At 40.0% G+C, this 12989-nt stretch overlaps 1 protein-coding gene across 1 annotated transcript; it reads right to left on the bottom strand.

Moving 5' to 3' along the window:
* Positions 1-4654: 4654 nt before the first annotated feature.
* On the bottom strand, positions 4655-11843 carry LOC135465720 (homeobox protein Hox-B4-like). The gene is made up of 3 exons (XM_064743038.1): positions 11561-11843; positions 6634-6953; positions 4655-4993 (listed from the first exon to the last, which is right to left on the bottom strand). The coding sequence occupies exons 1-3, from the start codon at positions 11841-11843 to the stop codon at positions 4655-4657; spliced, it is 942 nt and encodes a 313-aa protein (XP_064599108.1).
* Between the last annotated feature and the right edge of the window lie 1146 nt (positions 11844-12989).

The raw sequence follows: 12989 nt of genomic DNA, 5'->3' as shown, positions 1-12989 counted from the left end.
ACTCGTTTTCCACTTACAGACAACTGTATATTTTCTCTGCATCATTCGATCTCTTATATATTTTACCTACCTCACGTGGGGCTCTTTGTTTTAGGGATGCGCTAGAGGAAATTGACATATATCCTTACAGTGGCAACAAACACGTGTCAGAATGGGCAGAAAATGCCCTCCTCGTTATTTCTACTGAGAAAACAATTTAGGTTAAAAATGAAGCCAAGTGTATGGTTAGTTTCCAATCAGACTACGATCAAGATGCAGGGTGGGCTCGTACATTGCTCCATTCTCAGTTCTCATATCATTTTACTCCGATAACGCCTCTGATCCAGTAAATACCTCTTCTAATCAGCAACAGACAGTACCGTGCTACTGCAGTGACCATTCCCCGCACAGGGCATGTGTACCCTCTCATCGCAGATACAGTGTACAGGCTAGATTATATGTCATGACCATTAGAACAAGCCTAGACTTATACTCATCGCAGATACAGTGTACAGGCTAGATTATATGTCATGACCATTAGAACAAGCTTAGACTTGTACTCATCGCAGATACAGTGTACAGGCTACATTCTATGTCATAGCCATTAGAACACGCCTAGACTTGTACTCATGACAAATACAGATATGGCATGACCAACGTGTATCTGTATGACTTATTTATTTATTTATTTATGTATTTATTTATTGGATTGGTGTTTTACACCGTACTCAAGAATATTTCACTTATACGACGGCGGCCAGCTTTATGGTGGGTGGAAACCGGGCACAGCCCGGGGGAAACCCACGACCATCCGCAGGTTGCTGGCAGACCTTCTCACTTACGGCCGGAGAGGAAGCCAGAATGAGCTGGACTTGAACTCACAGCGACCACATTGGTGAGAGGCTCCTGGGTCATTACTCTGTTACGTCCTGTTATTAAATATAATCAGCAGAATGCAAATCATATCCACATATTGTACTTCTATGACTGACTTCATTTCATCTCCCTTCTGTGTGTCGTGGAATAAGTTTCGTAGGAATGTGCTCTTTTATTATTTGATTGGTGTTTTACGTCGTCCTCAAAAATATTTCGCTTATACAACGGTGGGCAGCATTATTGTGAGAGGAAATCGGACAGAGCCAGAGGAAACCCACTACCATCAGCAGGTTTCTGCAGACCTTCCCACGTACGCCCGGAGAGGAAGTCAGCGTAAGCTGGAGCACGCAGCGACCGCATAGTTGGGAGGCTCGTGGGTCATTGCGCCGCAGGATAACAGGATATAATGTTGAATATGATACAGTATTATGTTTTAATGGCAGGATGCATTACGCCATCACTCAGACAAAAGGCTCTCTGTTAAAATCAACAGACGAACTCTTTGAGTGAAGCGATACACAAGCGGAACAATTCCTGGACCATGTCATCCTATTAATTATATCTCTAATATTAGGCTAAGTGGTGTTCATTGTATAGATTGATTCACTGATTCATTGAACGTTCACCTCAAACTCCCACAGTTATTCCCGATTGCTCCTGACCAATGAATTGTGTCTTTTATTTATTTATTTAGTGTTTTTCGACGAATGAATATTTCACTGACACGACGGTGGCCAGCATTACAGTGGGAGAAAATCTTTCCGCGTACCATTGGAGATCGAGGAGGTTGCGGCTATCAGTCTAGAAGTTTAACTGTTACTTGACGAAGGGCGATGTTTTATTCCAGACAGCATTCCGATTTAACTTTGATCATAAACCTGTCCACGGCCATGTGCTTTAATTCCAAAAAAGAAAACTTAACGGCGATCATTTCCATGAATGGAGAAAATCGGGGGACCCGGGGCAAAACTTTAATACGCGGAGATCGTGTTGATGTATTTAGATTACTAATGCAGTGCAGATTGTTTTCCTAATTATGGGGATTGAACAGAGATGTTGACTTGTAACAGTAGGCACCTGTGTAAACGTGTTCTGGTCTGACCCTTAGGGCCAGTTTGAGGTCGCCTGTCTGACCAGAGCTTCCTACCACAGAACACCGCTCTGAAGGGCGAGGTGCGAGGAGAGACAACCATTGATATGCGGAGACAACTGTGTAAGTCGATAAATTTCTTGTGGAGAAAAGTTACTGTTTTGTCCCTTTTCTTGACCTTAACCGTTAGTTTACTAAATGATGCATAAAAATGTAGGAAAATCGAATAGGTTTTCTACACCGATGGAGTGCACCAATTATACCCAGGCTCATAGTCTAAAGCTGTATATAATCTATATCCACATACGGGTTCACTATGTACCATGTATCTTGAGAATGGTCTCATCTTGGAATTTACATTAATTTTTTTAGGGACAAGGATGGCATTTATACGAAAAATCATATATGGCTGCATCCTTGTTGGTCATCTTTGATTATGACATTTACGTTGGTAAACAAAACCATGGCCTTATGCCAGTATACGTTACATGGCCCCAGGAAGCAGTCCACAAAACCTTAGCAATTTTATTTCTTTGTTTGCAGTATTCCTTTGCTTCGTGACTTATGCCGTACCCCACCCAAGAATAGAGCCTACATTACTTACACGGCGGCAGTCAGTTTTACGACAGAAAACCCAGTGGGGGATCTGCAAGGAAACCACCACAAATGCGAGTCAGTGAGAGTCAGTTTAGGAACTGGTTCAGGACACTCAGAATCACGAGGCTGTCTCAGACTCATTGTTAAGGATTAGCCATACCCGTTGTGCAAAACTTTGTACAGCAATTTTTTTGTTCATACCAAATGAACTGAAGAAAAGCTACAATAATTATATAATAATAATTAATTATAATTAAATTTAATCAAAAATGCAAAATATTTGATAGGATTACATGATGTACAAGCGATTATATCTGTCATAGGGGAGCGTTTGTTCGTCCAAAGCAGGCAAATGGAATTATACAATATTCATGCCGTCACGAGCGGAGTCAGTCACCAGCTGGAAGTTTGGCCAAGCGAGGAAGTTACAACCTCTTTTAAGGTCTTAGGTGTGACCCGACCCAGGACTAACCCTGGATCTACCGCCTCCCGAATCGGACGCTCTACCAACTGATTTGATGATTTTGCTCTGTGGTTCAACTGAAGCGGTGGAATCTGCTCGCAATCTACGTCTTTCCCTTCTCCCACGGAACTCCATTTAAATTCAAAAATAAAAGAAATCTTGTTAGAAATAAGTATTTGTTTGTTTCAATATTTTTTATATTGTAAGAGTTTTCCACCTGTGGTCATCAATTTATTTACGAAAACATTTATGTAGGATGAAGGTTGCGGGAAGTGTGAAAATTATTTTTGTGTTGAAAATCTGTCGGCAGATGGGAAAGATGGGAAATGCATGTTTTCCGAGGGCATGGTCATGTTATTTTCAGTAAAAGTAGTCCGGTGGGGGAGGAGCGTAAATATTTTTTAGGTTCATCGAGGAATGAACGCTAAGAAAGACCGATCAGAAACTCGTTATCGCTTGAACACAAAGGGAATTCAATTATTCTAACCTATTCTAAACTTCAAAATAATTGACAACGTTTAAACTGTGAGTTACATCCACCTTTCCAGTTTTTACTTCAATGCTGAGAGTTGTCTTTGCCCTTAACCACAAAAATGAAAACAATCGTTGAAGTCTAATTTTAAGTCCAGATATAATGCACAGGTTAGGACCTACGTCTAACTTAGGTCTAAGACAAATTGGAGATCCTTGGGCCAGACTACGACAGTCAAAGGCAGTCAGATGATCTACATGTATGTACCATTCGACGACTGAGACTCTCCACAAGAGATTGGCAATAACTATAGCTGACTACTGGGAGATCTCTAACAATACCTTGATATTCAAATGATATTTCATCACAATTAAGCCATCATATTCTGAACAAAGAATCGTGCCCTATAGTATACTGTGATCTATATCTCTTTATTTTAATCACGCAAAAAAAAAAAAAACACGTTTGAAACTGCTCTTATATATACATATATATTTCAATCGGTGTTTTACGCCGTAGGCCTATTCAAGAATATTTCACTTACAAGACGTCACGACAACGGACACCATTATGGTGGGAGGAAACCCACAACCATCCGCAGGTTGCTGAAGACCTTGCCACGAATGGCAGGATAGGAAGCCAGCATCAGCTGGATTTGAACTCATAGCGACCGCATTTGGGAGAGAGATCCGAGTCATGGGCTGACTTTATTTTTATTTAATGACTCACATTTCGCTGTGAAGATTTACATAAAAAGTGTGAAAAGTCAAATCTACCTGGACTCCGATAAAGACATCAGGCTAGCTGAAGTACAGCATTAACACATATATTGTATGGAGATGGAAACACGACATATCGGCATATATGGACTGTAGTCTACATGTACACATGATACATAGACAGTTCCTAACATATCAAGAATCACAATTCTTTAATAGAAGGGTAGAACTGGTGAAATATAACGACAACGATTCACATGTCCGCTCGGTCTCCAGCCCTGACTTGCAGGGCAACGTTGGTTAACACTTGCACACCTTAATTTGTAAACTCTGAGCACCAATGCTGTGTCGACAGTTAATGAAGTTCTCTTGTTACCTGTCACAGTGTTTCTGGCAAATGGCGCCATAAGCTAACCTATACTCATGTCCAGTATTCTTGTATACACCTATCCTGAAGGTCACGTGGATAGACTGGCACCTATTTCAGGTTGTTCACAAGTCATGTTACTGTCCATTTGATCCGTCTTCACATCTGTGTGCCCTGCCTTTGCAACCTTCCCCTGGCCAACCTTGACCTCTGTTGGATCTGGAATCTCATCTGATTGTCCAACCTTCACCTTTCCTTGTCCAGCCTTGACCTCTGCTTGACCCATAATTTCATATGATTGGCCAATCTTCTGTCTTGCTTGGCCAGCCTTCGCCTCTGCCGCTTGTAGTTCCTCTGCTGAAGGGATAGAATTCTTCTTGGGTCTCCCTTTAGGTTTTGTGGGTGGTTCCGTGCCCCCAGCCGATAACACCTGCGAATTTAAGAAACGGAAATGTATTTCTGAGATTTCGTGCCCCCTGCCAATTAGACCTGCCAAATAAAGAAACGGAAATGCATGTCTGGGGTTTCGTGTCCTCTGCATGTCGATAAGACATGCGTAATGAAGAAACGGAAATGCATGTCTGAGGGTCTGTGCCCCCAGCCGATAAGACCTGCGAAATGAAGAAACGCAAATGCATGCCTGAGGTTCCGTGCCCACTGCCGAGAACACATGCGAAATGAAGAATCGCAAACGCATGTCTGAGGATAAGGCCCGCGATATGAAGAAACGGAAAGGTATGTCTGAGGGTTCGTGTCCTCTGCATGTCGATAAGACCTGCGGAATGAAAAAACGGAAATGTATGTCTGAGGTTCCGTGCCGACGGCCGATAAGACCTGCAAAATGAATAAACGGAAAACATGTCTGTGCTGAATCTTGAACATGAATGATTAAAAATAAACAGTGCGACATTAAAGTCATGCCATGCTGAAGATGCCAGTCGTACACCTATACAAATTCACACTTCATCAAGCTGCAGTTCTGATACTAAATTTCAGTTGTATCTATACGCTCTCACTTGTTCTTCCACTTCATACGTCTGTTGTGGTACCAGGTTTCACCCGTATTTGCCCACTCACCTGTTCTTCCACTTCATAGGTCTGTTCTGATACCAGGTTTTCACCTGTATTTGTCCACTCACCTGTTTCTTCCACTTCATACGTCTGTTGTGGTACCAGGTTTCACCCGTATTTGCCCACTCACCTGTTCTTCCACTTCATACGTCTGTTCTGATACCAGGTTTTCACCTGTATTTGTCCACTCACCTGTTTCTTCCACTTCATACGTCTGTTGTGGTACCAGGTTTCACCCGTATTTGCCCACTCACCTGTTCTTCCACTTCATAGGTCTGTTGTGGTACCAGGTTTCACCCGTATTTGCCCACTCACCTGTTCTTCCACTTCATACGTCTGTTGCAGTACCAGGTTTTCACCCGTATTTGCCCACTCACCTGTTCTTCCACTTCATACGTCTGTTGCAGTACCAGGTTTTCACCTGTATTTGTCCACTCACTTGTTCTTCCACTTCATACGTCTGTTGTGGTACCAGGTTTCACCCATATTTGCCCACTCACCTGTTCTTCCACTTCATAGGTCTGTTCTGATACCAGGTTTCACCCGTATTTGTCCACTCACCTGTTCTTCCACTTCATACGTCTGTTCTGATACCAGGTTTTCACCTGTATTTGTCCACTCACTTGTTTCTTCTACTTCATACGTCTGTTGCAGTACCAGGTTTTCACCTGTATTTGTCCACTCACCTGTTTTTTCCACTTCATACGTCTGTTGCAGTACCAGGTTTTCACCTGTATTTGTCCACTCACCTGTTTCTTCCACTTCATACGTCTGTTGTGGTACCAGGTTTCACCCATATTTGTCCACTCACCTGTTCTTCCACTTCATAGGTCTGTTCTGATATCAGGTTTTCACCTGTATTTGTCCACTCACCTGTTTCTTCCACTTCATACGTCTGTTCTGATACCAGGTTTTCACCTGTATTTGTCCACTCACCTGTTTTTTCCACTTCATACGTCTGTTGCAGTACCAGGTTTTCACCTGTATTTGTCCACTCACCTGTTTCTTCCACTTCATACGTCTGTTCTGATACCAGGTTTTCACCTGTATCTGGCTCAAACCCAGGCTCTCCGCCAACTCAATCCGGTCAGGTGTGGACAGGTACTTCTGCTTGTCAAACCTCCTTTCCAGCCCCATAAGTTGTAACTCTGTGAACACAGTTCGGCTTCTCCGGCTTTTCCGGCTCTTACAACTGGTTGTGACGGGGGAGTCAGTGGAGCGCGTGCGCACGTAGACCGGCAATGGGATGGGAATGGGAAAGGGCGGTTCCCCGTGGGGGTGACCTGGTGAACCCCCGAGGTTGCCATCAGGTGAGGCACCTACAAATACAACAGTGTCAAACATATAAATCGATCTTTATTTTCGAGGTTAGATAATCTGTAGATAAACAATTTAATTATCTAGATGTGGTATATGCAAAGTACATATGTGCATAGTATTAGGCCTAGGAAATTTTTCAAGTACCTGTAGCGAAGGTCGGTGAAACAGGGCACTCCGGTGTCTTCCTTCCATCTATCTAACCAGACATCGTATACAAGCGGAATTTTTCTCGATATTGTTTAACATCATTCAAATCAATAAATGTAAAATATGCCGATACTACTTAATGGTTATGAAGAATTAAAAATAAAAAGAACTTAAGCGAGCGAAATATCAATTTAAATGTAATATTATTTGAAAATATGGAATTTCATCTGTTAAAATCTCAAGAGGAAAATATACAATTATTTTACATCGTCAGTATTTGACAGAATACACAAAATTTGTTTCATGGGTTCCGTTAAAATAGTTCTGTAACATACGTCCGATCAAATTTTACACAAAATAGTTCTGTAACATACGTCCGATCAAATTTTACACAAAATAGTTCTGTAACATACGTCCGATCAAATTTTACACAAAATAGTTCTGTAACATATAAAATTTTACACCAAAAAACTACACTAAATCTGTTTATATATTCCAAGCAGTACACACCGTGTATATTGTAAGCGCAAGTTAAATCTTACAATAAATATGCTGGCTATAAAATAATAGCGACAACTGATTAGTTTATGAGGCCTTTAAAATTGGAATATATATAGGCCACCTTCGAAAATGTGTTTTCATAACTAATGTCACACGAAAATTTGTAACGCATGTTAGCTTGGATAGGCCTTAACCTTTCAATAATATTTTTCTTAACACCTATATAACGACCTTCCAATAAGCACTTTGCATATACACTCGTATATTCATTTTATTTTATCGGCTTAGTGTTGTATGATACAAGTCCGGTTTTACAAAACTTTGCATGTTTAGTAGATTGGTATTGTATACTTTGTCTCATTCAAACACGGGGTTTTCCTGAAAACATTTAGTCAATCACTAAGTAAGTATAGTATTATGATGTTTAAGTAAAAGACTTGCTTAAACAAAGAAACATGTATCAATAACTGATTTAGCGTGCAATTGGTACGGGGCCATTAAAAGTGACACAGCTGGAAAATAAAACAGTAAGTAAAAAAGCAACAACACAGCTTTTAAAGTTTCAATCATGTGTTTTCAATCATCTCGTGAAAATATGAAATTTGTGTTAATTTTTTTTTCTATGTAGATTTTTTTTCTAACCATGTATGTCACCTTTACGGCTTTTACGGTTCTGTGCTTTTACGGGTCCGTAAATTGGACTAAATACAAGCAAATAAATAAAAGTCGCAACAACCGTAAAACAAACGTGTGCTATAATGCTATACTGCTGTTATATAACTTTAATAATGCTATTTTGGCAATGGCGAAACATGGAAAACATTAGATGTTAGGTTAATACTTAAACAATACTTAATCATTATGGGGCGTAACACTTAAAAATGTAGACACTAACATTTTATAGCATTTAACATGTTTGATTTTAATGCTTAAAAATGTTATCAACTCAACATTTGGAATATAAGGGAGAACCACAATCGGAATAAGTATTCATGGCCAAGAGAAGAAAACGATTCACGTATAATTTCAGTGATGATGACCATGATGGGAACAATTATTTGTTTGAATAGAAAGTGTTCCGTTGGAATAACAGAAAATAACGCAATAGTTTGTTGCAGCAGTGCAATCCATCTTGCCATCACTCCGACAATATTTATTCCGTGAATTTAATAGATTATTTTTTTTTTAGTGTATATATTGCAAAATCCTATAGACATATCACAACTCGTGTGCGATTTAGAACATTTGCATAAATACTTATTTATTTATTTTATTTGATTGGTGTTTTACACCGTATTGAAGAATATTTCAATTTTACGATGGCCGCCAGCATTATAGTGGAAGGAAACTAGGCAGAGAACGACCGGATGGTTGTTGACAGACTGTCTCACTTCAGGCAGGAGAGGAAGCCAGCATGAGCCGAAGCATATAAATCTTATACCACTAAGTATTGCAATGGCCGTGTTAGCGGATGATGTATAGGCTACCCCACAAAATGCCGTGTCTCTGTGTACACGGATAGAAGCATTTACAAACGCCATGCTGTAGGCGGCGTAGCCCTATGGTTTATTTGTTCAGAAAACTGATAGGAAAACAGCGACGGGAATAATAAATTACTGGAGGGTTTAGCGGAACGATTGTCGTCATTATAGAGGGGGTGTAAATACGTTAGATATAAGACGGTCTGAGATTGAGAATAAAATATCTCCATACCCCCTGCTACAAGGTGTAGAAGAAGAGATGGGCGAAAAGACGGGAGATAATAAACACGGGATGAGATTTTGTGCAGCGATGGCAGTGGACGGCAGATGATGTGGAGACGATGGAGAGCTAGAAGGCTGATTATCGCATTATATACCAGCACCAAGCCAAATCAGAACGTACGCGCCATTAGTACACCTCCCTCATGCAGTATATACGCAATTTCATTCGATTATAAAGGTGAATGAAATACCTTGAAATATCGAAAACTTTGATGACATAAAATGAGTTTAAAATAAACGCTCGCAGATAAAGAAATTAGGTGCTATATATGTATAGGCATGTCGCATATTCTGAGCAGCAAAACCGTCAGGATAGCTTACGTTTAGACCACTTGCAAATCAGTTTAGCACACGTTACATGTATATTGCCTTACTTTTTGGCGTAATTTATTTATTTATTTGATTGGTGTATTGTGCCGTACTCATCAATATTTCAATTACACGACGACGGCAAGCATTATGGTGGGGGGAAACCGGGCAGATCTCGGAGGGGGCTGTTGGCAGGCCTTAGCAATTATGGCCCGAGAGGTAACCAGCATGAGTTGGACTTGAACTCACAGCGATTGCAACGATTAGGGGCGCCTGGGTCACTGTACCGAGCTGGCATGCTAACCACCTCGGTCATGGAGCCCCCTTTCTGGCATAGGCGTAAAGACGTAAAGCCGAGGTGGTATTTGAAAAAAATGAAAAAGAAAAAAAATGACAGAAAAAATAGAACATAAAAAGAAAAAAACAAAACACAAAAAAAGAAACGTTTGTACAACGCCCCTGCAATGCATATGTGTATGTATGCTTGTGTTTTAAAGTCATACAATTTTTCAGTCATGTGACAAGAAATCTTTTGGTGAGTGTATACACTCAAAAACTTAATGTGTTAATTTTAAGATAAAGTCTGTTGTTTGAGAGATGCTAGAATGTATTGTGCAATTGCAGCAGATAATTCTGTTAAATATAACACACATATTCCATTAATTCAACCACAGGATTAACAGGTTACTATGTTGAATATGACACAATATTATGTTACAATAACAGAATATGCATTCTAGCATCACTCAGACAACAGACTTTTTGAGTGTGTATATACCGTGTGTGCATCTATGTGTCGATATTGGTATACTAACACCATCCGTATACATATATGACATCAGCACTGAGTATTGATCTCCAGTTTCATCTAGCCCTATTGACAGTTGCATGGGTGAATACATTAAGCTGGGTTTTTGTGACTCTCCGTGCACCAGAAATATACTGAGAATTAACAAAAAGTAAATTAACCATCCAAAGGCTTTCTTAAAATACTTGCAATGTAAATTTTGGAATACCGTATACCCATCAATCCATTAAATTGTTTTACACATTCACTCCAAACACTTCCCTGACTTCGCCAGAGGGCAATATTCACAAGGGTAGGTTCTAATATTTACATGTGCGTGTATATCACGCGTTCTGTTGAATTTAAATTTATTTAAATAGACAGTATAGTTCAGGTTTGTTGAATACGTGATTTTCTACTACTAGCAAATGCAGAACTAAATATTTAAATTAAGAGATGTTAAAATTATTGTATTATGTAAACCTTTATCCATTTTCTACAGCATTGTTTTCAGCATAATAAATATACATATATTTAAATTCTCTCAAAACAGAACAACAATTGTTGAAGTAAGTGATAATAGTAGTAACAAATGCATAATTTTACAACTAAATACCAATACCACAACCTTTTTTAAAATCCACGTAGTACAATAAATTTTATCAATTAGTATTTTATCAGGCCTATGTTATGTCTTTGTATTCGAGATACGGTATTCGTCACTGATGACAAGTTTCAAATTTATCATATAACAGACGGCTTCCACGACGATATCAGAATTCCTCAAATTCTTCCAGTTAATACTTATAGCGAAACAAAAAAGAAAAGAGTTTTTTGGACAACTGAACAGGTCGACATGCGCAATACCTGATCGCTTGACAAATGACTTGCGGAGAAAACCAGAACAATACGCCTTAATCGACGACGAGCAGTAAACTGCTGATATTGGACATGCATTTCTCATGGCATGATAATTGACCATTTATTCATTTCTTTATTCTGGGAATGTACATCATCTTCTTCAAAGACCTCTCTGAGACAGTGATGAGATAAGTTGAGACTACAAATGTTAAATTGTGCAAAGTCAGATGAGTCTTACCTTTATTTGTCAGGCAGCATTTGCTGTGGAAGAACCCTAAACAGGATCCGGGTGCCCAGGGTGGGCAGGAGGGGCACGGGTAGCCCAGGTGGAAATAGGACGGGTGCTGAGTAAACAGTCGTGTGAAGGCTGGTCGGGAGAGGGCAAGGCTGAATGGGGACGGTCCTCTAGTCGGAAGCACCGTCACGCCTCTGGAAGCCCGGGGGGAGATCAGGGGACTTGTCTGTCCACCTGGGGATAGCAAATCCCGGATGAGAAATGACGAATGTCGCGATCGCTTCATGTTGAGCCCACGTCGCGTTAATGTGAGTTCAGAAGGGACAGATTCCACGGGTGACGGATCAGCCTCACTACCCGCTGATGAAGACCGCTGATGAGAACCTCTGGATTCTCTGGTAATTCTGCACTCGAAACCTTCCGCAAGCTAGAAAAATCGCCAAATTTGCAGAACAATATTTCTTTGACTCAAAAAGTATTCCAATGTTATACGTTAAATGTAAGTTAAAGCAAATTATCACTTCTGATTGTCAAAAGTCTCAGGATGTAAATTCTTGAGGTACCAGATGTGTTTAACTAGGAGACATTCAGATGATGCCATATAACAAAACTCACAACAAGTTTCCGGTTGACCTAACACAACATTTCCTCCAGAAGTATACAAGTGAATCTGTACGGAAGCGTGTCGGACAGATTACAATTAAGGTACACCGTCATTGATGACAGTTAAGTTCCTCAGAGAGAATATCAAGTTGACTATATACGTTTACAGGCACTTTTCGTAACACTAAGTTCCGATATTTTGCATGTCCTGGAAACCACACAGAAACAGCTTCTTGCTTGGAGGATTTACCATCCCAAATTTCCCCTGCAAAACTGGTGTTGATTTATAAAGCATCGATATAAGCATCTTCGAATCAGCGGCCAGAAAAGTGACAGGGCGATTTCCTTAACTTGCGATTGGCCAAGGATTCATTCGCTTTACACAGATTCCAGGGCCTATCTCCCCAAAACGGGACAGGCAGGCCGCATACGTTATCTATCAATTTGGTCTATTTAAACGGCTCTGTCCCAATCGCAATGGTTGTCAGGCGATGCGATATAAGACAGCCTGCACCCCAACTTTTGGTGTATGACAGTCAGTCTCAATAACCAATCCTTACAGAGAAGATGCAAAGATATACAAAATTGCACACATCACTAAAACTGTTTATATAGGTCTACATACACATAGAAAAGAAAAGAAATTGAAAAAAGTTAAATCTTAATGATTAAGCTTTCTATTTTTTAAAAGTAGCCTAATGTCTATTTGATTTTCGATACTCATTCACAGCAAGTTTCATTTTTTTAACTATTTGTTTTTACGTTTAAGCATTATTTCGATTTTTACTGTAGTGAAATATGGTGTCGATTGGATTTTGTCAGTTCATTT

Source organism: Liolophura sinensis, chromosome 1, assembly GCF_032854445.1.
Source record: "Liolophura sinensis isolate JHLJ2023 chromosome 1, CUHK_Ljap_v2, whole genome shotgun sequence".
Classification (NCBI taxonomy): domain Eukaryota; kingdom Metazoa; phylum Mollusca; class Polyplacophora; order Chitonida; family Chitonidae; genus Liolophura; species Liolophura sinensis.
The sequence above is the reverse complement of the archived record's forward strand: the minus strand, read 5'-3'. Positions and strand labels throughout refer to the sequence as shown.